Consider the following 24,664-nt stretch of genomic DNA (forward strand, 5'->3'; position numbering starts at 1 on the left):
ACAACTCCCACCGATATTATTTCTCCCCAGTATTTCCCTTTTGTTTCATATTTTTTTCTTTTACGTTTTATCCGAACTCACTCTTCCCTCTCTCTGACTCTTCGCCAGCCATGAAACTCGCAATGCCCTCCCATTTAATAGCACCTCAATTATCGATGTCAGAGCCATCTCTCAGATAGTATTAAAATCAAATGGCACACGTATAAAATTGTAATACTCTAACAAGTACCAAAAATGACCGTAAGATTGCAGTATCAGTCAGCCTTATTCGTAGTTATACAAAATGTTAATTAAACCCCCGCCCCAACAACGAAAATAATTATGACTGCATCTCCCCAGGACTCCCTTTCTTTTATTCTCATACATTTCACTCCTACGTCAGTATGGATGTCATTCACATACGCACAGGATCATGTATAATGATATTATTATCTGTACACATCAGGAATTTGAGCACCCATCATGTTGTTGCCGATTGCAGTTATTAAATAGAATACGTTCAGGTTGAACTCCGATTGCTTAACTCCCAAACCAAAGTTTTGCGAAGAACCATATAGCGGTCCTGGAATTATTATATAATTTCGTAAAGCTGCTGATAGCTGGCAGCACAATCTCGTAGAAGTTAGACAGGATGCACTCTTGCAGTTGTTTCTTAGTAGATGGCGGCAGCAGTTATTCTGCCATCTGTGTACTATTTTAGTTACAGCGTTTGACGGTATATCTACTGCCATTTCACTGATTTTATTTTGACATTTTGAATTTTGCTTTGTTAAGTGATTTTGGCTTTATTATTACTTTGTTGTATCACTTTCTGTGAAAATTGCACTACTTTTACGATATATCGTTTAATGACAGACTTTCGATAATTGTATTGGTAAATATCGATACTTCCTTCCAGTCCTGAAGTGTTGTTGGTAGTGTATGTTTCTTATGGATGTAAATAACCGGTTATTTGAATTTATTTATTAAAGAAAATGAATGTGTGGTGCAGTCTAAGAAGCATTAAATTTTCACTTCTGTTCCATCTATTAGTAAGTTGTTCTAATGTGTAAAATAACTATATTGAAATACTGAGTTTTGGGTTAGAGCATGTAGCGATTCTAATTTAACTTTCACAGAAATTGCCACGCCGTAAAGTATATTATGATTACATTATCGGTTTACAACAATTTCACATTTTCCCCCTGCGTAGATAAGGGCAATAATATCTCACATTTTTAATTAAATTATGACACGCCATAGTCTTTCTCTATAAAAATATAATGAAATGTAATAAGAACCGTGCCCATAATTTACCGTAATGGGCCAGTGTCAATGACAAGTAAATGTTATGTTGTCAAGTGTTCGTAATAGAGGGTTGAAGTTCATTCGCATATGAAGAACGCAGAGAGCTGATACAATGTAAAACTGTATTCATTAGCTCTTCAGTTGTAACTCTGTTTTTTTTTCACAGTAATTACTGACATTACCATAAATTAATATTTTAGGACTAGCATGGCATATAATTATTATTTTAACTTATTTAAAAAGTAAAATTTACCCAACAGGTCTGTTACTTCTTTTACAACCCAACAGATAGTGGGGCAGTGCAGCTTACACAAAGTAACTTGGACACAATATTAGGTAAGACACTCTGGGTTTTTACTGCCTGATTAAATTGTTCTGTTATAATTCCTGTACAGTAAGTAGTGTTCCATGTAATTTATTAGGAAGTGGAAGCATTACAGAATTTAGTTTAATGAGTGACCGAAACAAAATTAATTTTGGCATGTTTACTACAGACAGAACATGTTTACGTTTTATGGAATTGCATTTTGATTAGGGCATAACTTGAATACCATTGCTGCTAGAGATAGTAGTTGTATAGGGTGTGATAGCACATCTTGATAACCGTATTAATTGTTCAGTTGTTTCACGACTTTGAAACTTTGTAAGTCTAAATTGATGGACTATCAGAAATGAAATACCAGTAAGCAATAGTGGATATGTTTTCTAGTGTAATTACTTTTGTGTTAATTCTGTAGTTGACTGTCATAACTATGTAATTTATATTTGTAATATTTGTGCTATGACATGTTCTATATCCTTAGCTTGGGCCTATGAAGGATCTATGGAATGTAAATAAATTCTATTCTATTCTATTTTGTGAATATGTTACCTAGTAAAATAATTCAACAGACCTGTCTAAAAAAATTTTTTTTTCTCTTACCCATGTTGTCTTATTTCAGCTTCAAATGAATTGGTACTTATCAATTTTTATGCGGACTGGTGCCGATTCAGTAACATGCTGGCACCAGTCTTTGATGATGCTGCTGACAAAGTCGCAGCTGAGTTTCCGGTGTCCGGCCAAGTCGTCATGGCAAAGGTAGACTGTGACAAAGAAGGTATGAATGTTAAAAAACACATATTAGTATGATTAGATTGTCATTTACCATGGTTTATTTTGACACATTTGAATTCATATGCATTTGTATGATTTAAAACATGACATGATATTTAGTTTGGTCATAATATTAATTCTTTCTAAGTCTCTGATAAGTCTACCTTATTCCAAATAGAAATTATAAGTTTATGACCAAATGAATGCAATTTATTAGTATGGAGATGACAACTTGATTTAAAGATGTGTATTATCTGATAATATGTTAATTTTTTAAATTGTTAAGAATGTGTTTACAAATAATTTAACTGAAAACTGATGTAATTCATGCATAAGTACCTGAAAATAAAATACCACCAATTAGAACATTCTGTAATAAATATGCATGAACCTATATACTTTTATTTGTATTTTAATTTTGAAATTTTGAGTTTATGGTCTTTTGGGTTGTGATGCTTTCTGGTCTTGTTGGTGGTTACAAAATTTTCAGAGGAACATAATAGCTCTATCATGAGGGTAGAAGTCATGAACGAGACTACACAGTGTTACAACCCAGAAGACTCCAATCTGAATTCTTGCCACCTAGGAAGCCTCAAGTCCTAAACTTCTATAATTTATTTCCATGTCAGAAGTTTGCGGCTAATCTGAACTGTCCTTGGAATATATCTTATCACTTTTGAGATTGTATGTTTTGTGATTCTGTTTGCTATTTTTGGTATGTGTGCAAATAGGTTCAATTGCTACAAGGTTTCACATAACTAAATATCCTACCTTAAAAGTATTTCGAAATGGTCAGTCCACAAAACGAGAATATCGAGGCCAGAGGTCAGCAGAAGCATTTCTGTCATTTATCCAGAAACAACTGGCAGATCCTATAAGGGAATTTGCAGACCTGAAAGAATTGAAGGAACTTGATGTAAGTGTATATTTTAATTTCACGTAGTTATGATGGTATTCTTTTGTTTTATAACGAGACAAATCCTACAATATTAATTACTTAGTGTTAATACAGAGGAATTTAAGATTTTTATTTCAGTGTCGGAAAACCAAAGTTTGTCTCGAATTACCTAAAGAATGTTGAGTTATTCTTCGGTCATTATTTCTACACTAGTAAGTGGAGTTTGTGGTCATGTCACGAGTAGCTCTCGAGATACACACATAACGATATTATTGATTCGTGTCAACATAAGACGACTTCCAGCAAGAGAATGCTAAATAAAAAAGCAAAAACTATAACTTGTATTTATGACTGTTTTTTTTACAGGGACTTGTCTTTGTGCGTAATTAAGCGTCGAGCTTTATTTTCTCACTGTGGAACCCAAGGTCATTGCATGAAGCCCTGTTTACTTTGAACATTACAGCTGCCTGTGTTTGCCATTTTTATCACTGCTTACAGTTGACCCTGAAACAAGCTGCTTATAAATGATGAGGCATTGTACAGGGTGAAAAAGTCTGTCACAAATGTAAGGGAGAGTCATATTTTTTTTTTTAAGCTCTCCCACTATACGCCATGTAGGCACTTGGGGGGAGAGGTGGTATAGCTCCTACTCATTCTTGACCTCAGCACTAGATGGGGGTGAGTGGTCAGCATCACGCTCCGGCCGGGAAAGGACCCCGGTACCCTCTGGATAGGAGGCTGGGTGGGCCCCAGAGCCAGTCTGGACGCAGAGGCTAGAGGAAATATCCTCTGCCTCCGTCGGGGATCGAACCCCGGTCGTCCAGTCCGTAGCCAGTCACTATACTGACTGAGCTATGCCGGCTCTGAGTCCTATATACCAGAGCAGTGAAAAGGACTTTATACGGATGTGGATTTGGAAAATTTTTCTTTCAAAATTATGACCCTTTTTTATGAATTTGTGGTGCAACTCTCATAAAGTAAATTAAAGATGTCCCACTATACATTTTATTTTCTTCGTTGTTGTAGGATACAAAACGAACAGTTATTGGATACTTTGATCAAAAGGATGTACCAGAATATAATGTGTTCAGAAAAGTTGCTACAGGTCTTAAGGAAGATTGCCAATTTGTTGTTGGATTTGGGTGAGTCTGATTGTAGTATATTTCATGTCCATTAAAGTTGTGTAATTAGACTTGTTTATGTTCATACAAACACATCATCAGCATGTACACTTGTTTCAAATTTCTTTTAGCATATTCACTATACACCTTATGTATGTAAATTTGTTATTTCTGTGGACTACTGTATAGTCTAATACACATATTAGTTTTAATTTTTGTGTTTCATGTCACAAGAAATTACTTCATGTTTTTTAAAGTATATGAGGACATTTAATTAAAATTATAAATTCTTAAAAAGTGCATAACCCGCATGTTCATATAACCTTTAACCTTTTAGGTTCTACATTTAAATTAAAATAGCGGTTACTTGTATATGATATTTATTTTTCTACATTTGCACTGTTATACAGTTTCTAAACAGTGCCCTGTTTTTAATAATGGCAAGATCGAGCTGAAGTATCGATCTATTTCTGCTTGTTCATTGAGTGAAAATGTATTTTAACTTCATGTCGGTAATTTATCTCATGTCAGAGCCGCAAGCGCACAGATGCATCCACAGGGCCAACCAATTGTGGTATTCCGTGCCGACAAGGCTCGGTCCAACGACCAGGATGAGACGTTCGTCGGAAACCTAAATGCATACGACGAGCTCAACACTTGGGTCACGGAGAAATGCGTGCCACTGGTCAGGGAGATAACGTTCGAGAACGCTGAGGAATTAACAGAAGAGGGCCTGCCATTTCTTATACTTTTTCATAAACCAGATGACAATGAGAGTGTAAAGAAATTCAAGTATCTTGTAACAAACGAACTCCTCTCAGAGAAAAGTAAGTTCCATTAATTCATAGGAGCATGGGTAAAGGTAAAGTTGTCCCAGTGCTTATCTAAGCTCCACACCATGAAGATGTAGGGGCTTTGCCTCCAGCTAAGAACCCCAGTATTTATTTGGTAGGAAGCTGGATGGGCCTCAGAGCTAGTCTCGATATCGTGGCAGAGTGAAAAATCCTGCGTTGCTGGTAATCAAACCACAGTCATCCGGCCCAGTCACTACGCTGACTGAGCTGTAGACCTCCTTTGCGCTAGTGTAATGTCAAATATCTCTTGGAGTTCTGCTTTCTGCATGTCCTAAAAGTATGTCGTTTTGCACGAAGAATGCTCAAGAATTGTTTTATGTTTTTGCAGAGAGTGTCAACTTCTTAACAGCAGATGGTGTAAGATTTGCTCATCCACTCCATCACCTTGGGAAGAGTCAGAGTGATTTGCCGCTGATTGCCATCGACAGTTTTCGTCACATGTACCTGTTTCCGGACGTAAAAGATATGGAGGTTCCGGGGAAGCTTAAGAGTTTCCTGCAGGACTTGTACTCTGGGAAACTGCACAGAGAGTTCCATTATGGACCCGAACCAGTTACAAATACACCCAATGAGATTGAAGGTGGCAATAAGAAACCGACCACGCCACCGGAATCTACTTTTAAGAAACTGGCACCGTCGAAAAATCGGTACACGCTGCTCAGAGACGAGCTATAGACGCCGAAGTTTGTAGTCCGCCAGATTAAGTTGTTGGATTTATTATTGAGATAAATTTAATATAAAATTTTGGTAAGAGGTGTGCTTTCTTTAGTAACTTACGGCATTTAAAGTAATGTCATTTGTCTTTAATTACTCAGTGAATTGATGACAAAACAAAAATACCTTCAGTGCAGGTTGGCTGTTGTATCATTATTATTGAACATCCATTATTTTTTCCTTTGAGGTTTGATCCGTGCACAAACTGAAGCGTTTTCTGCCCTGGCAACTGAATTACATGCTTAATTTGTTCACATTTTCCTGAATTTGTGTTCTTATGTGTTCCTTTCAAAATACCTAGTCCTTATTCCTGCTAACCCTAATTTTTGAGGTAATTTAATACAATTTAGAATTCACATGCCAGGTTGGTGCAGGTTCTCTGCACGTTTGATTTCAGGATGAAGATTTGTGTAGTGTTTGTGTTACTGAAATGCCTAAGGCATGTATATATAACAGATTGTTACGTTTTTAAAGCTGATCAGCTGCGGACTTTCCGTACGTCACGCGCCCGCTGAAAATAACACTAAAGGTGTAGTTCATGTTTAATATAAAATCTAAATTCTGCTTTGTTAGGCGAGAATCTGTCAACATTTATTTGGAAAGCTGGAAGTTCTGTGTTACATCTGCAAGGTAATGTGATAATATGATATATAATGAATGTATAAATGGAGCGGGAGAGTAATGGTGTGCGTTGCTTGGCGATAGACTGTCACGCGAGAGTTGTAGCAAGATTTTTTTACTGTGTGTTGTATTTAGGATTCTTCTAGTACTGCTTACATTTATGAAGATATAATTTTTTTGTAATTATATTATCTCTTCCTGTGGCGACAAGTTCTGTCTTCTACAAGATTTTGAAAATTCCTATTCCTTTTCATACCTACGAGATGTTGAAAATTTCATGCTGGATTGAAACTATTTTCTGTCAGTGATCCAGGCCTAACAACGTGACCTTTGTACATAATATGAAATAGGATTATGTTTCATTACACCAGGAAAAGTTAAGGATACTAGGGGAACAAGTACCAATCTAGATGTGTGTTTCTGCGTCCTCGGACTTAAGAGTAGTCAGATGACTGCCGTAGGTGAATTTTAATTCTAACCCAGAAGTGAGACATTGGCTGTAGTGTACAGTCCTGCTACGTTGGCTTGTAAACTTTTTGGATATGCTTGTGCTGTAACTTATGTATTAAATTCTTCCTTATGGTAGAGGGAAGATTTTTCAAATGTCAGAAGACTTACCTTCTTCTCTCAAGTTGAGTCGGAAAGAAGAAATTTCATTTGAGCTATGAGATGCGTTGAGATTTGTGTTACTGTCTGTATTCTGTAAACAGAAAGAGAAATTAATTATTTTTGTACATTGGTTTGTACACTTGCCTAATGAAAGTGAATATGACGAGCTAGAATATTGGTTTTCCATTCAGAGGGACTGTGATGTCCAAACAATCCAGTTTTATTTTGACTTATTTGGGTTTTGTGATAATTCATTGCTGAAGTAAAACAAAATGTAGAGGATCCATCTGACACGGTATATTTTATTTGCTATCAAAATTATTACTAGGTCAACATGTTTCAACCCCACAGAGGCATCCTTGGAGTAGCCTCTGTGAGGTCAAAATGTATTGTCCTAATAATATATTTGATTGTGAATAAAATATATTGTGTAAGACAAGACATCTACCTTGTGTATAACTTGTTGACTGCCACAATAGGATGCATAAAATGGTTACTGGAATTACATTCTGTCAAGAGAAGAATGTTTCGGCTCTTAGAATTATTTGGGAATATAAGAACAGTCGATCTGAATTTTGAAACATTTTGAGAGACCTCAGAAATGTTTGTCTGCTGCACAATAAATAAATTCTGAATTTTGTAAGTACTTTGTTTACAGTTGTCTTGGATCACACATTAGTGTGTCTGGAAGCAGTGGGTAAAGGTCAGTAATTTAAGTGTACACTCGTGTTTATATTGCAAATAAGAAAATTAAGTGACAGTTACCTTGAAAAGTATTGCACGAATCCTAATTCTGAACTGGTGTAGATAATGCTGATAGAACTTATATTCACAGATACTGTGCTAAACATTTTGTGTAAACAGAACAACAAGTATCATGGACAGTAGAGATTAAATGTTACACTTTGTGTTAAAAGCAAGGTGCGAAGATTACTTAATTTGAGGAGAGGAAAGGTATTTCTGAACCAAGTATGATTTCGGGTAAATTTTTTAAACCTGTAATGATTTTCCACATATAAGTCGAGAGAATATATACTATGTTACTAACTTCTGATTATCTGTGAATAAGGACATATGACAGCAGTATAGTTAACTGAATAAAGTTGTGATAGATTCATTTTATGTATGATTTTTAGTGTAGTCAAGACATTTTAAATTGTATAAGATTTTGTTAAGCTGGTTTACAGGAAAAGGAGAAAGTTATGTTTGAAGTTGGGTGGTAAAAGAAAATGAGCAATGCTCACATCACACAGAAAATCTTACACAGATACTGGTACCGTTAATATTTCTCAGTTAGAAATTATACATTAGAAGTCATTCAGGATTGCCATTTCTTTATTTTATCCCTTCTACTTTTCCCCATGATAATTTTCAGCACACAGGACAAAGTTTGCCTACAAGAAAGATCAGGTATTAAAGATTAATATACGTTGGGAATTACAAAGTAACTAATTATCTTATTAAAAACTGTAGATTGCAACACCACTAACATGAGGCATGTCACTGGACCACATCCCATGCCAGTTCTGTTAACTGCACAGTTAAGTAACTTAACAGAATGTAGTACATAGTTTTAAAATGTGCACAGTGATTGTAACGTTGCTTACCACAAAGGAGTGTATAAAGAAATTATTTGTAGTGAGTTTCTAAGTCCAGATTAAGAATTTGCTTCTGTTTTTTTTATTTGTGCTCGTAAAGAACCATTTTCTCTCCTTCGCTCACTTAATTGTATATTGGAATACATTTCCTGTAGACTTATAAGCCAGTTCAGTTAATGATGAAGTTGTGGCTTTTTTTTGTATAATGTGAGTTAATTTGGATTTCTATAATGTCATATTGATCATCCTATATTAATTTTATTTTTGTTTTAATTTATAGTAATGTCATTTTATTCAGTGTTTATGCATATTACAAATTTCTTTATTTTATTCACATCTTATATTTAGTCTGAGGATAAGAGCTTATGTACCTTAATCATCAAAAAATTTAAATTTGGTTAGTGACTACACACAAGACTCTTACTGAAAATATTATGGTTTTCAGAATTGTTAGAATGTTTATGATTGTGGATTATGAGTTAATGAATATGGGTTTTAAAGTAGTAATGCCCATTTCAAAAGAAGCAGAATTTTGATGGTGACAGTTGCTGTATTTTGATTAGTGTGACTCAGACCGATGAACTTTGCACAGAATTTATGTCCGTGTGTGCTGAGGTAATTTAATATCACAGGTGAGATTCAGTCAGTGGGACAGGCGAAGCACATTGAAGGGACCAAGATTTATGTATCAAGAATTCAAGTATTTGATGAAAACACAGTATTCTTTAATGTCGCCTAGTTTCAGATTAGCGTTTTCTCTGCTTCTGTAAACAAAAATAATGGAAACATACATTCCATCAGAGTCTATAGTTTTGAAATGTGTTCTCTGTGTTTTTGCCAGTAATTTCTGTTTTATACCAATGTCCACAATAATTCTGTAATTGATATAATTTGTGGACCAGGTAGTTAGATTTTCAGAAATTTCTCAAACACCATAAATAGCAAAATATATTGTGTGTTACAAGTAAAAATGGCTTACATAGGCCTTTAACATTTTATTTTTTCAAGATATTCGTATTTTTCTTATTGATGCTCTGAAAGAGAACAAAATTTTTCTGCAATTTTGCATTTACTAAGTACAAATAATGCAAACAAATATTTAATCTTACTAATTTGTTCTGTCTCTTGTAAAGTAATGGATGTAAAGAAACATGAAGTTTGTAGTAAACATTACAGCAATACAACTGATAAACAGAAATATAACTGTAATATATATCAGTTCTGAACTGAACATCTTGCAAACATGGATTTATATTGTCAGCATACCATAATTATAAATGCCTGAATCTCGTATTGATCTTTTTTTAAATCCAGGTATGTTTACTTGTGTGTGTGTGTGTGTGTAATTACAAAAATGTTGAGTTTCTAGCTGTTAATATTGATAAGTAGTATAGAAAAGTTTAAAATTTAAGTAAAGTGAAAACTTGACAATGATTGAAGGAAAACTACATACTCGGATTTTGGAAATGAGGAAGCATACCAAAGTATTTGTAGGTTATGGATTAAAATTTTCCACTAGTTAAATGAGAACAGATAATCAGAAGTTTACTTTAGAATATGAAAAAAATGTGTTTAAAACTTTGATTTGTCTTTTTATTCTTTAGTTTTTTGACATTTTTTCCTTGTCCAGCTTTCCTTAACTTCGCAGGATAGACAACAATTGTATCTTGCCACTGATTTTTTATACAGAACTCTTAGAATAAGATGTGAGGGACATCAGGCACAGTGAAGTGCTTATTTAACTTGCCTTTTGGGATTATTAAATTTGAATACTAAGCAGAGGAAAACCTTAAAACAGATGAAATTGACTTTCGGACATGCAGATTTAACACCGTTTAAGGGAACTACGTAAACTTGAGTCACACTAAATGCTGGTTCCACTGTATAATGAATTTTGGTATCAGTATTAAATACACTTATTTCTCCATGGTAATGGATGTTGGAGAATATATGAATAACAAATAAACACCACCTTCATTGTAATACATGTTTCACATAAATGTTAACATTTCAATGGAATTGTGATTGTGGTTTATAACGTAACATCTTTCAGACTGGATGCCCAGATTCATTTCTTGGTTGAGGCTTCAGTGAATATATCTATCACTGCCATGTTCAGAATTGTGCAAGATATTGGAGACTGAAAGAATTTGCACTTCTAGAGCCAAGTGGCAACATAATGATCAGCCACAGAGATGGGCCATCACTGTGTACACATGCTAGTGTGTCTTCACAGTTTAATGCTTTTAATAACGGTTCCTTTCTTCTTATTTTATGATGGGAAGTAAAATATCTTACTTGTCTTCAATATCCTATTATGTCTATGCTTATGTGTATTTCATTTGTATGCTTTATTTGATGTACAGAGATAATTTTCACACAAATAACTTGTGATTCAGTTTTCTGTTGCGTGAAACTTTCATCCAATTAAAAATGTACACCATTTTTTATTATTATAGTGACATGTTTGTTGGAATATTTGAAACATGATGCTATAGTATAAAATGTTGTGTTCTGACATAAATATATATTGAGACTTGGGTGTAAATATATAACATTTTCTTTAATTGAATATTGATATGAAAGTTTGAATGATTATGTAGAATTTGAGGTTAAGTCTTAAGATGGCTGCCTTTTGAGTTGTTGTGCCATGTAGTCTGGAAGAAGTTTTCCAACGTTCATCGCCCTGATGATGGAAGTAGCAAGGACCTCTGAATAGTAAGTAAACTTCTACCAGACTACACGGTGCAACAACCCAGAAGATATTTTATTGATTATTTACCGTGTGAGTGGGTCATTCCTCTTGAATGTAAATTTGTCTTCTAGACCAGTGTTATTTCATGCTGTCTGCAGACTGGGATCTGGTAACAAAACAAAACAGGTCCATAAAAGATAGCGGTAAAAAATATTACTTAAAATGTTGAATTGAAACTGCATCTTTTTACAATAAAGTGTTGGTAGTTCAGAATTATTGTTTTACAATTATATTAGCAGAGAAATCCAACAGATATTCCCCCATTGTTCACTTTGAAGGCATCACCATCTTGAAAAGCAATCAAAATGCATGATATTAATGTCTTGTCTTGTATTACACATGTTAGGTGATAGTCAATTTGTGAATATTTTGTAATTTTTAATATTGGAAGTTATGAGATGTCTGGTACATTTATTTGTATTAGGCTTGCCGATACAGTTTGCCAGTCTGCAGTTTAATATATTACAGACAACATTAATCTCTGATTTTTGAAGTTGGGAAAACATTGGTCTAGACCAAACTTTAACATTGTGATACTATTTATCTCGTGGGAAGGTAGCCGACGTCTGTTGGAAATAATGTTTGTAAGCATTTCCAAAGTAACTTACTATTTGTCATTGATGTGAAAATGTTGCCAGAGAACAGAAGTGTAAATCTCCCTTTATTCCTCAGACAAATGTAATAAAATTGTCACACATGACTTGCTGATCAGATGTTATAGTCGGCACAGTAGTTTTTGGCCGGTGGAGAAGCTAGGGGAGCTGGTGGGTGGGCCTACTCTGTGTACCTGAGGTGGCACGGTCAGTGTATTTCTTTTGTTTGGGCGTTCAGTCCGATAAGCTCCTCGGTGCAGTCAGCATTATACTATCGCACAAATGACTCGCTCCTTGCCTTCCCCTTGAAAATTCCACTGGCCAAAAACTACTGTGCTGACTATACTAATTAATTAATGATAGTTGTGTTTTTGGGTATTATGTGATAGACAAGTCAATATTTCATGCTTCTTACATTCTGTTTGGTTGCACTGTTGGAAGATGCACAGCTGAAAAGGATTTCAATAGTACATTATCTCTGCAGTATTTCCATGTGATTTATTTTCTTTCTTGTGAATAATACCAACTTTAGTGTGTATTTGTGAATACAGTTCAGTTAATAGATGTCAGTTTTCTAAGTATTTCAGAGCTGGTATTGTCTGAATATCTTTTAATTCTTGTGTGACAAAAGTGATACCAGATCTGACAGAATTAATACTAATGTGCTTAAAGTAATGGAGTTTTCAAAAAACGTTTTCAGGAAGAAAGGGAACATATATTCCATCATTTTTGTAAATAAATGTACTGTGAATATTCCAAGTTCTTCTACAAAGCTTGTTATTTTTTTACCCCTCTTGTTCAATCATTACAGGCTGTGGCACCAGGTCATAACTAATTACTGTTTATGTGTACATTTGGCATTATGGTTGGGATGCTGACAGTATATTCTGGAAAGACTATTCTTTGGCTACCTACATTGCATGAGTCGGGATAGCTCAGTCAGTATAGCGACTGGCTACGGACTGGGCGACCGGGGTTCGATCCCTGACGAGGGCAGAGGATGTTTCCTCTAGCCTCTGTGTCCAGACCAGCTCTGGGGCCCACCCAGCCTCCTCTACAATGGGTACCGGGGTGCTTTCCCGGGGGTAAAGCACAGCCGGGGCGTGATTCCGACCACTCACCCCCATCTAGTGCCGAGGCCAAGGAAGAGTAGGAGCTATATCTCCACTCCCCCCAAGAGCCTGCATGGCGTATAGTGGGACAGCTTTACTTTACTTTTTACCTACATTTCAGGTTAATTGTTTTCCATAGATGAACATCTTTCGCTTCCGACTGACTGTCACACCCTCTGGAATTAATTCATGGTCCATGATACCCTGCCATTCTTCTAACATCACCTAGCCTTACGAACAATCCTCTGAAATTTTTTTAGATTTTGGTTGCAATGGTGGATGCCACGTGGAAACTTGTCATCTACTTTGGGGGCATAGAGGATATGCCACATTTTGTCACTGTTGGTGATTTTTCAGAGAAAGTTTGAATCACTCTACACAGCTCGGTACTGATCCTCGTGTGACTCTTGCTGTCACATTTCTCTACGTCAGCATTCATGGTAAGATGTGTTGTCAGATTCTTACTGAGCCTCATTTAAGGTGTGTATCTTGGTATCCGTATGCATCAGATTAAAGCAAAAAATTCAATATAGCCAATCAACAAGTGAAAGATGTATGCAGAATGACAAATGTAAAACAATGAAGACAAAGTGTGAAGGTGCCTCAGTCCTTAATGAAGCACCATTTCATGAAGTTATATGAGGATAAAGGTATAGCTCCATGCATCCTTAACCTCTGTACAAGGTGGAGGTGAGTGGTCAGTTTTATGTCCCTGCCTCTTTACCCCAAAAGAAAGGGCCTCCAATACTCTTTGCAAAGAAAGATGGGCAGATGAAGAGCTGGGTGGATGTAGTGGGAAAGACTCCATGACCAAAAGATGGTTTGGACCCCACAAGCTGCTGGTTTTCTGCGTTGTGAGTTACCAATCAATCAACACAGCTCTGTTGCTCTGAAGAATGCCCAATAATCGCATTTGAATTTAGCGCCGTATTTGATGCGCAAGCTGGGACTGCTTTTGTTTATCATATCCGGTATTGCAACATATTTAATACGTACTTGAAACCTTATCTGTTGTCGTCAGTCTTATTGTCCGAGATTGAAATAGATTCTGGTAGATTGTGACTATTTGAATCATATGACCGATAGCGTCACTGTCACTGAAATTCTTAACAAAGGATAGGATTGTGTTACTGTGTGTGTGTGTGTCAGGATTTGAGAAGGGATTCGTAATTGTTATTGACCGGACAAGGAAGGTAGGCGTTTTACGTAGCATTTATTACTTGGTTATTCGTTTATTTTGCCGGTTCGTTCTGACCGTTCGAATATAGAAATATAGCATTTCATTTGTACAGGGCAAAAGACATTCGGTTAATATCAAAATAAGTTCGGCGTTTTATAAAGTAATTTAGGTCTTTTTTAATTTGTAACCAAAACCGTTGTAATGATACTGTCAAGGAACTCACTATATAACTATAGAACGGGTTTCTTGGGTCAGCTTGATCACTGGTTTTCATGACTGAACATATAATATGCAATCTAAGAGTGATTTTTTGTTGCTGTTTTATCCAGATTTTTCAAATGGGGACGTTAATAGTTATATAATTTGGTATGTAGTCTTAACTCCCGGCATGACAATATTTACAAACTTAATTTTTAATTTGCTTGCAGGTGTTAAGAATGTCACTATATCCTTCTCTTGAAGATATGAAAGTTGACCAGCTGGCAACGGTAAGAGATTCTTGCCTGTAAGTTACTCATATTGTCAAAGGTATTGGTTACATTCTAACTTCATTCTAGAAAGCAGGTTTGTTTAATTATAAAGGTAATTGGTAGTACAGTTTGAATTCAAAAGCAGATACCAACTTTTTGAAGAAGCATTCAAGTCTGCACAACCCAGAATGTCGTCACCGTCTTCAATATCGTGAGAACCTCAAAGCACATGTAACTAATATTTTGTCAATGTTGGTCTTCTGCATTGTTCCTTGGAAATGTCATAGCATTACAAGTCAGAAGGTCAGCATCTAATCTTTACCACTGTGATAACCTCAGATCTCACCATATTAACATTTATTTGCAGGCACAATATCGGTTTGAGTCACAGTTTAATCCGGTTGCATTACCAATAGCAAATGCGCCATCTTCTCCTCCATCATATGCATTGAACCCAACAGAAGTTCCCAATGTAGGAAGATACGGAGGTTCACTGTATCCTGAACTTTCTGACTACATGGGGTTGGATATTTCGCCTCAGGCTTTGGCAGAACTGGCACCAAAATATGCTGTGGCAATACCACAACCAGTAAGTGCTGATTAGATAAATTGTATCTACTTAAAATTTAAAAATGTATTTTTTCATAAGTTAGAAGAATTTGGTAGATATAAGTAGTTTGTTAAGACTCGTTGCTAAATAAACCTCAAAATCGTCGATAGCTACCCATTTGAACCATATTTTAAAGCCCTTCTGTTCACTTAAATTTCATGGGTTGTAGCTCAAGAAAGATATCTGGTGTGATAAGTGCATGCATTTGTGTATGTTATCACAAGTTTGGGGTCATAACTAGTTTATAAAATTGAAATCTTTACCATTTAATTAAACTTAAAATAATGTGTATGTGTCACTTTTTTTCCCCATGATAAAGTTTTGTAACAATCTCTCTTGAGGGAAATTTAAGTATTTTACTTTGTAATCTGTTATTTTATCTCTATATTTGAAGGATGTCAGTTCAAAATTTGAGATTCCTCAGTAATTGTAAAACATGTTAATGGTATTTAACCCTTTGAAGCCTGAAGCTCATCTAAGTGATACTTAAGAATCCAGTCCGTACCTCAAAGAAAACACAACACTTCACCTGTACAAATATCAACTGGCTAATGCTTCTTTAGGAAATAATCACTTTCTATACTGAAAAACATATGAAATCTATAAATACAAAATCAGAATTATTGATTGTTAAAGTAGATGGTTCATGTATTTTGGAGGTTTAATATTTTAATTTTTATAGTCAGCTGTTTCTGTTCCTACGGCACTGTCTGGGCCACTTGTTGGAATGGTAGCACCCTTGTCAGGGCAGTCATTGGGTCTCCAGAGAGCTCAGGTGACAAATGGAATTAGGGAGGTGAGTTCATGATGAATAAAAATATTTTTATAATATTTGCTGTCCCTGTACTACCTCATTTTTTTAGGAAATTGAATTAGTTTTAGGTTCATACATTTTTATAACTTAGAATGTGAATAATTTGAAATTTGGTTAATTTGTATTTAAAAGTTATGACAAAACCTTAATATGAATAATTTTAACACTTCTTATTGTGCCCAAAAGTAATCTGTAAAATAAGATTTTAAGATCTAAAGGCAAATACGCTTGTCATAAATCTCATATCTGAATGTGTTTATCTTCTTTTGTATTAAGCCACGTGTGAGAGCAAATTTAGGCTGAATTGATGGAATTTGTTTTGTAAGATGTGAATTAAGCTGTGTTCATGTTCTGAAATTATCTTGTCATCACATTAAATTTAATTCCGGTAACCAAAATGGTTCTCATTGTTAACAAATGTAAATTATGTGTATAATAAGGTTTTGAAATTAATTTTTTGTATTTATAGCTGACTTTGTGCAAAGATGCTTCTGGAAAGGTTGGTGTACGGGTGCAGGCTGTCAACAAGGGCGTGTTTGTATGCCTGGTCACAAAGGGCTCTCCAGCCGCTATAGCCGGCATGCGGTTTGGAGATCAAGTTCTGCAGATAAATGGTACTACCGTAGCTGGTTTTTCCATGGATCAGGTCCATTCCTTGTTCCGTAAAAGTCCGGTCAATGGTATCTCTGTCGTGGTTCGAGATAGGTATGTATGGATCGCGAATTTATAAGATAAAATCTGATTTGGTATGATAATACTTTTAACTGACGAAAAATCAGACCCGGATCGTTATAATTTGGCTAGCCGTGTTTTACGTAAAGTTAATACCAATATCATTTGAGGTTTGATTACTGTATTTTACAACAAGTGGATTATTTCTCGACAGACCTTTCGAGCGTACAGTCACCTTGCATAAGGATAGTGTTGGCCACATTGGGTTTCAATTCAAGAACGGGAAGATAATTGGACTGGTAAAGGATTCGTCAGCAGCTCGCAATGGCCTGCTCACTGAGCACCATCTTCTGGAAGTTAATGGACAGAATGTTGTCGGAATCAAGGACAAGGATATCACAGCATTGATAGATGAAGGAGGCCCCATAATTACGGTTACAGTCATTCCTTCGTTCATATATGACCACATTGTTAAAAAGTGAGTATTACAGTTCTGTATAATTTTTATGACAACGTAAAGACTTCAGCTCTGATGACCGAGAAGTCCTCTTGCAGCAAAAGAAGTAATTTTTTGCCAAAACATCTGACATCCATTCAAAAAACCCATCGGTAACATACTTTATTCAGTCATCAGGGCGATGAATGTCGCCCTGATGACCTCTGAAACGGTGAAAATCTACCAGAATACACGGCGCAATAACCCAGAAGACGGCAATCTTTAAAATACCCTATTCCCATATGATGAGGTTAAGACTTACTTTGTGGTCTAGCGGTTAGAACGCTGGGCTTGTAATACTGGGGTCCCGGGTTCGATTCCCGGCGGTGCTCAGATTTACAACTTGTGTTGGGCATCACAGTGTTTCCCCGGTTCTTCGTGGCATCCCAACAATTACTCCACTTTCATCATCTCGCAAAAAGGGGGTCACAGCAGGAGCCTTAAATGTCGCGGTCCTGGTCGAACCCATGTACTGATGGGTCGTGAATCCTGCTAACCACCAATGCACACCGTGCTGAATGGTGTGTGCTGGACATGAAAAAAAAAAGAATTACTTTAATATTCCTCTCGTTTGCATTGTGATAACTCAAGTTATGTAAGTATTCAGAGGCTGCATGGTAAATGTAACATTTTTTGTCATTATCCAATGTAAGGATTGAATATTTTTGATATAATGTCACTCACATTTAAAGGTACATATTTTTATGTTTATCTTTTTCAGGATGGCCTCAAGTCTAATAAAGGGGTCCATGGATCATTCAGTACCGGACGTGTAATAATTCTTTGACTTGTAAGACGTTGTTTGGCCATAAATATTAATGGGAGGTGTGCAGAGAACATGGACATCATGTATTCTCTTACATTTACCTCTTCTCTTCTTCTTATTCCTCATAAATAAGAATATGTAGTTATATATGTATGTGATACTTTTAACAATATTTTTATAATATTCAGAAACATTGCCGATTATTTTGCAGGATATTGAGGTGGGTGTTAGAGTTAAAGAACAGCAGTATTGAATATTAAATGGTTTGTATTGTAACATTGTCAATATTTGAAATCTCCATGTATCTCTAATGTTTATGTTTAAAGATGAGTGTTTTTCATGGACGGAACATGGTTTTGTTTCCTAATTTTCATGCATTAACAAAGGCTGTAAATGTATATGGATGCAGCTCTTCAACTTATCAAGGATTTCATTTCTATGACGTTAATGGAATCAAAGACTTCAATTTTAATTGAACTGTAATAATATCTTTTTGATGTAATAATTTTCAAGTTAAATATATGTTTTATTTTACAGTTGAGTATATTTATTCATGTTGAGTAACATTTTGTTCTTTCTTTATTGAGGACTGTTAAGGTGGTACTCTGTAAAATAATAGATTATGGTGTGTGGAGTATTCCACAGTGACAGAAAAAAGAATTGCCATTGAAGTCATAGCAGACATTTAAAGTCTGTGTTTTGTAGCACGTTAGCACCAGGCAAGCCACACGCAGGCTTGGAGACTTGTGCGATAATACTGTGGAACTTATCGGATAAGTATTTTCATTTAATAAATGTACAGATCCAGATTGGTAAGGGGTCTACTCAAAGACCGATACTGTAGTAACAGTGCAAATATATATATATATTTTGAATTAATGAAAACCTGAAAAACTAATTAACACTTCCAACCACCCATACCGTCACAAAATAGCTACCGAGGGCACCTTCGCCGTTCTCAACTTCCAAGTCCGACGTCAGAAGTCGAGTCAATAAACATAACTTCTGTTTCATTGGCCCAGATCGATGGAAAGGTAAGATCATGTTACATAGTTATGAAAAATGAATTTATAATTCTAATTACAAACGCAAATAATGTAATTTTGTGACAATTTAGGTTCATATAGCAGCGTGTATGATGATGGCCTGGGATACTGCGCTTTGCAGTCTCGAATCACCCTGAAACTGGAGGCATTAAGCACCTCTGACAAGTCAGTCAACTTCTATGAGACTTTCTGTAGCAATATCCCAAAAGGCTGTTATATACTCACAAAATTTTGTTTTAGGCTATACAGGTAGCCCTCGATTTACGCCGGGGATATATTTCTGGACGAACCGGCGTAAATTGAAACACTTTTATAATGTAAATCAATGGGAGGTCAATGACATGCGTTCCCAGCACCCAAACATTGACGAGTAATATAATGGCATTACATTAAAAGCTCTGAAATAACGTAAATAAAATAAAGGGAATTTCAAAAAATATATTTCATTCACTTACAATCAGCAATTCGTTGGTCCCCGCGACAGTTTCATGTGATTGATGTGTATAGTCATCTCTGCTGTTATTCGATAGTTGCATTCAAAATGTAAGACGCCGACCTATAGAAAATCGCGTAGTAAAAATCACCCCGGTACCTCCGCAGAGAATAAATTAGTCCTTTGAAAGTTTAATAGCGCCAGGAATGAAATTGCATAAGAGCAAACTTGCTAATGCAAAAGTTTGCATTTCACAAACAGCTTCTATCGATTCGTTGATCTCATTGGAGCCAATTCGCGTTAACGAAACATACGTAATTCCAGAGATGACTGTATTTATAATTTTTATTCAAAATCAGCGATGTAAGAATTACGATTTAGTATAAGAAGCACGCGAAGGCCGTATGGTATATAAAGTCAATTACATTTTAAAATAATTTCAGATCAGTTCATAATTTGGGAGGGGGGTATCGGATAACCATGATATCACGTTATGTAACGTTCTTGAATTCCTGATAAGATATGACAGTACATCGTGATACTAGAGCAAAATACTAAATACATCCTGATAAATAACAAAGGATAGGTTCTTTCAAAATTAGTTGTGCAGTCATCTCATATAGTATCATACGGATATGAAGTCTGTTTTAATTACAGGTTCTAATCGTGGAATTGGTTTAGAACTGGTGAAGAAACTAACTGATCATGTATCACCACCCAAGATAATAATTGCTGCATGCAGAAATCCAGATTCAGCCCAGGTATGGTAATTTATATGTTATTTAATAACTCTAGCAGTAGCTGTGATTGTAAAGCATCGAATGAGCGAATGATTAGTTAATAATTAACTGGAGAGGATGTGGAAGGATGCGGTTGTGGCCTAACTTTCGGTACTATCCTGGCATTTGGCTGGAGAGACTGAGGAAAGCCACAAAAACCTGTAGGGACAGCTGGTCTCCAGGCCAAGATTTGCACCTGGGACTGTTCGGTAGGACTGGATTTGTAACATTAACAAAATATTGAATGAAAATATGAGATCACATGATTCACTTCCCACAGTAATTTGGATCCAAATCTGTATTGTAAATTAAGTAAACCCACATTTGATTTTGCTGACAAGTTATTGAATTATGTAATAGTATTCTCTTTTTTTTATATTTCTCCTTCAGGATTTACAAGAGTTCTCAAAAACGCATAAGAATGTGCATATTATTCAGTTGGGTAAGTAATGAATGCATATTGCCATTTACTTAACATATGTACTTACATATTTAATTAATTCTGCTCATAAGTCTTGAAAATTTTGAATACCTAATAAGGTCTGCTAACACATTGTGATACTAATTACATCAGTGGCACGGTTGACACAGATAGTAGGTACATTGGAATGAATGTTTAAAGTTATAAGATTTAGTAACCACACTCATTAAATGTTAATGATAATATGAACTAGTGGGACCTGCAGGCGGCAGCACTGAACTGGGAATTGATTTAATGTTTGTAAGTTTACATTTACATTATGTTAACTTCCTTTATTTATAGTTTTACACAAAATTTGAAACATGTTTTCATTTTCTGATCCAGATATGACACAGTCTGACACTTTTGACAAGACAGTACAGGAAGTGGAAAATATTGTTGGTGATGAAGGACTGAATGTATTGATCAACAATGCAGGGATTTTAAAGGAAACAGCAACAATAAATGATATCACAGCTGAAAATCTAACATTGCATTACTTAACCAATACAGTAGGACCCATCATGTTAACGAAGGTACTGCCAATATAGTACATATTGCATTCTTATACTCCATTTCTGATGGTAAGGAATTTGAACAGTTTGCGATCTGATTTCCCCTTCTGTAAATCAATTGTAATTTGTTTTTCTGGTTGTTTTTTTGTTTGTGTCCAACTACAGCTTATATTTCAAAATTTAGAATTTATGTCACTTTATTTAGGAACAATGTCTCAATGAATTTCATTTCAGTTTAGCTTATCATACACTTTCGTGTTTTTTTAATAACGAACTGACACATTTCAATTTTTAAACAGGCATTCATTCCACTCTTGAAGAAAGCAGCTGCAAAGAACTCTAGTTTGCCACTTGGAGTTCTACGAGCAGCAGTGATCAATGTTACCTCGGTACTTGGTTCAATTTCACAGAATACAAGCAGTGGTTCCCATGGTTACAGAGAGAGCAAGGTATACGACTTTTACTGTTCGTACTGTGGCCTTATATGGCGTAAGGATATGTCACCCTAAGTTTAGTAAAATAATGAAAAGTACTAGAGTTCTTGGACCGGCCATTTCCAAATTTTGCATAAATTTGTTAAAACATTTTTGAATATATTTAATTTCTTCATGAATGTAGTTTTTGTCACTGTCATTTCCAAATATTTTAACTTTGGCACATTTTAAGAATTTATCACCGTTCTGTCCTGTATTATTTCTTATGGTGGCCTCGTGTCGCTCGGTCGCTGGGACCGTGGGTTCGAATCCCACTCAAGCCATGGATGTCTGTCAGCGTTTTTCTGTGTTGTGCCGTCCTGCGTACAGGTAGAGGCCGATCCCTCATCCAAGGAGTCCTACTAAAACGTCTACAGATCGAGCCAACGAAAAAGTTGGGACCCGCAGTGCTCAGGCACTTGAAGAACGGGTCGTTCCTAGTATCCCCAGTATTATTTTTTATGTGGCATGAAACTTTTTCTTCATTAATTACAATTCCTTGCATGTTCTCGTTACAGGCGGCTTTAAACATGGCAACCCGTTCCCTGAGTGTCGAACTGAAGGGAGATGGAATACTTGCGACAGTGATTCATCCAGGATGGGTCAAGACTGACATGGGTGGTCAAAATGCAAACCTTACTGTAGAAATCAGTGCCAGTAACATAGTGAAAACTTTATATTCTCTTACTGAGAAACAAAATGCAGGTTTTGTGCAGTATGATGGCAAAGAACTTCCATGGTAAAAAAATGTTAAAAAGTAACATGTACAGATGTCAGTTTGTAAAATCTATGGCACCTGACTGTATTTTATCAATGGAATTTGTGGTTGAGGGATGGCATAAATTAGTTTCATAAAATTTCGTTACAGCTGTTAAGGCTTACAGGTACGATAGAAAATGTTACAAAATAGTTTCATCATCTATGAATGTTGTCATATAATTAGCAAGGATTTTATTTAAATATATGTACCTTTTTGTATTAAACTAGCTAAAGTATGTTCTTTCCTTGAGTTATCTTACAATAAACAGTACTGAAATAATTAATTTGTATATTTCTTATATGACGCATCTTTCAGCAAACTCCTCAATGCTTCCAACTACACAATTAATATTCTACATGTATCTTTAATGAACTTAATAAAAAATGTAAACAAAACAATTTCACCTCTTAATGGATCGTGCAAGATATTGCATTGTAGATAACAAACGGCGAACAATTATTACTTCTTAAATTTGGGTTCTATAAAAGAAAGGATGTGACGTCAGACACCTTTTCTATTATTTACCGCTGTGTCACTCCACGAAGATCAAGCTCATATTGAACAGAAATATTTCTTTATAAATTACGGTTGCCTAGTGACAGAATAGCAATGGATATAAAAGGTTTTGTATTTTTTACTGTACGCAGTGCAGTGACCACTGAAGATGACAAAATATTTTGTATTATGAAGCCAACTGAATGCTCCAGGTTAACTTTAATGTCTGTAAAATTCAAAAGATGTGCCAGAATCAATCAAAATTAGGATACATACTATATATATAGTATGTTCCACTGCTAACAGTGAACACAACTGTTACCTTCTGGCTCCCAGCTGAAACCGCACGACTCGTCATTATCAGGGAACACGATGTATGTATTTAAACCCCATTTTCCTATATAAAAATATTAAAAGAGTTCTCTGCGTTCTATGACTTTATGTTCCTTGATGTACATGTCAAGAAATATTAGGAGGATACTTTGCTAATGGATTAATTAGACATGGGGCAAAGTCTTCATGACAACATGCTTAATTAAGACAAGGACAATGTAACTGTATCAGAATACATTTATCCAGACCGACAGTGAAGCTTACAGATACTCATTCATTGTGAAACACATAATGGGGCTGCAGATAAAAGATTGCAGGTTCTTCCTCCGTGGCTCCTTGAAGGACTACGGCCACCTCACATATTGGAGGTTTACTAAGCTATTTAAATAGTTTCTACCTGTACGTGACAACACAACCCAGAAAGACAAGGGAAAACATCAATGCCTTGAGCAGGATTTGAACCCATGATCCCTGTGTTTAAACAATCAAAGCCCACACCACTGACATGTTCTTGCACTTATAAATTGGTCACAAGGCGACAGTGAATACATACCTGATCTTTGTATTATATGCCGGCTCAACGATAAGGTAGATGTAACCCAAGACCTTCTTATCTTCCATAATTCATCTGAACCAAATTCTAGTCTTCTGAAAGGTCTCTCTGCCCTTCACTTTCAGCACTAACGTCAATACGCCTATATAAAGGATGTCAGGAAGGAGTAAAATTAGTATAATCAAAATCAGTGAATCTTTAAATAACATTTCTGATAAAAACTGAGTACAAGTACTGAAAATAAATTAAGGTGGTGATATTGAAGGCAGGAAAGCATGACATACTTACAAAATCCAAGGAAAATATTTAACCCTTTACCCATTCTATTACAACATTAGTGTAAGGTGCTATAAGCGCAGTTATTTTCCAGTTACATTTTAAATAAGATTTTATTACACAATGTAGACGGGGAACGAAGCATTAAGTCACATCCAAAAGTCCGCCAATAAAATCAGAAGTTGAAAATCCAGACTGAGATCTGTGTGATTTTTCTAAGACACTCCATATATTTTCTTGGAAAATCATAACTGCTATATCATTTGTTTTGAAATAAT

General features: G+C 35.6%; 4 protein-coding genes across 6 annotated transcripts in view; 3 read left to right on the forward strand and 1 right to left on the reverse strand.

Annotated features, from left to right (window-relative positions):
* The first annotated feature begins 880 nt into the window (after nucleotides 1-880).
* Nucleotides 881-6,223, forward strand: ERp44 (Endoplasmic reticulum protein 44). The gene is made up of 7 exons (XM_022071806.2): nucleotides 881-1,031; nucleotides 1,548-1,623; nucleotides 2,229-2,384; nucleotides 3,112-3,296; nucleotides 4,305-4,420; nucleotides 4,931-5,226; nucleotides 5,582-6,223. The coding sequence occupies exons 1-7, from the start codon at nucleotides 975-977 to the stop codon at nucleotides 5,926-5,928; spliced, it is 1,233 nt and encodes a 410-aa protein (XP_021927498.1). The 5' UTR covers nucleotides 881-974; the 3' UTR covers nucleotides 5,929-6,223.
* Nucleotides 1,625-24,664, reverse strand: part of retm (real-time) — a 46,342-nt gene continuing 23,302 nt past the window's right edge. The window contains exons 18-23 of the transcript XR_015535212.1: nucleotides 24,111-24,252; nucleotides 17,760-18,025; nucleotides 11,578-11,656; nucleotides 7,207-7,288; nucleotides 3,152-3,272; nucleotides 1,625-2,370 (exon numbers count right to left, since the gene is read on the reverse strand). The gene's annotated coding sequence lies outside the window, so the exon portion shown is untranslated. The remainder of the gene's footprint in view (nucleotides 2,371-3,151; nucleotides 3,273-7,206; nucleotides 7,289-11,577; nucleotides 11,657-17,759; nucleotides 18,026-24,110; nucleotides 24,253-24,664) is intronic.
* LOC110833570 (syntenin-1) lies at nucleotides 14,216-18,799 on the forward strand. The gene is made up of 7 exons (XM_022071809.2): nucleotides 14,216-14,448; nucleotides 14,864-14,923; nucleotides 15,273-15,494; nucleotides 16,198-16,311; nucleotides 16,799-17,034; nucleotides 17,216-17,479; nucleotides 18,219-18,799. Exons 2-7 carry the CDS (start codon nucleotides 14,873-14,875, stop codon nucleotides 18,271-18,273), a joined length of 942 nt encoding a protein of 313 aa, XP_021927501.1. The 5' UTR covers nucleotides 14,216-14,448; nucleotides 14,864-14,872; the 3' UTR covers nucleotides 18,274-18,799.
* On the forward strand, nucleotides 20,054-23,012 carry LOC110833571 (uncharacterized). Of its 3 annotated transcripts, none has more exons than XM_022071810.1 (6): nucleotides 20,054-20,105; nucleotides 20,400-20,503; nucleotides 20,912-20,963; nucleotides 21,327-21,517; nucleotides 21,796-21,945; nucleotides 22,488-23,012. In XM_022071810.1, exons 1-6 carry the CDS (start codon nucleotides 20,069-20,071, stop codon nucleotides 22,710-22,712), a joined length of 759 nt encoding a protein of 252 aa, XP_021927502.1. In that variant the 5' UTR covers nucleotides 20,054-20,068; the 3' UTR covers nucleotides 22,713-23,012. The 3 variants fall into 3 exon arrangements, with proteins under 3 accessions (XP_021927502.1, XP_021927504.1, XP_021927503.1); XM_022071812.1 differs by lacking the exon at nucleotides 20,054-20,105 and adding an exon at nucleotides 20,208-20,232; XM_022071811.1 differs by lacking the exon at nucleotides 20,054-20,105 and having other exon boundaries at nucleotides 20,239-20,503.

Source organism: Zootermopsis nevadensis, unplaced genomic scaffold (assembly GCF_977971745.1).
Source record: "Zootermopsis nevadensis isolate Lab colony 2312 unplaced genomic scaffold, Znev_1.0 Znev_ptg000015l, whole genome shotgun sequence".
Lineage (NCBI taxonomy): Eukaryota > Metazoa > Arthropoda > Insecta > Blattodea > Termopsidae > Zootermopsis > Zootermopsis nevadensis.

What these genes read in the sequence shown, in the direction of transcription:
- ERp44 (XM_022071806.2), top strand. Translation starts at nt 975, where the DNA reads ATGAATGTGTGGTGCAGTCTAAGAAGCATTAAATTTTCACTTCTGTTC. An exon ending in CACTTCTGTTCCATCTATTA is followed by an intron (nt 1,032 to 1,547) that starts GTAAGTTGTTCT and finishes TTTACCCAACAG; the next exon opens with GTCTGTTACTTCTTTTACAA. An exon ending in TAACTTGGACACAATATTAG is followed by an intron (nt 1,624 to 2,228) that starts GTAAGACACTCT and finishes GTCTTATTTCAG; the next exon opens with CTTCAAATGAATTGGTACTT.
- LOC110833570 (XM_022071809.2), top strand. Translation starts at nt 14,873, where the DNA reads ATGTCACTATATCCTTCTCTTGAAGATATGAAAGTTGACCAGCTGGCA. An exon ending in CTGTGGCAATACCACAACCA is followed by an intron (nt 15,495 to 16,197) that starts GTAAGTGCTGAT and finishes TAATTTTTATAG; the next exon opens with TCAGCTGTTTCTGTTCCTAC. An exon ending in TCTGTCGTGGTTCGAGATAG is followed by an intron (nt 17,035 to 17,215) that starts GTATGTATGGAT and finishes ATTTCTCGACAG; the next exon opens with ACCTTTCGAGCGTACAGTCA.
- LOC110833571 (XM_022071810.1), top strand. Translation starts at nt 20,069, where the DNA reads ATGACTGTATTTATAATTTTTATTCAAAATCAGCGAT. An exon ending in GACCCATCATGTTAACGAAG is followed by an intron (nt 21,518 to 21,795) that starts GTACTGCCAATA and finishes ATTTTTAAACAG; the next exon opens with GCATTCATTCCACTCTTGAA. An exon ending in ATGGTTACAGAGAGAGCAAG is followed by an intron (nt 21,946 to 22,487) that starts GTATACGACTTT and finishes TTCTCGTTACAG; the next exon opens with GCGGCTTTAAACATGGCAAC.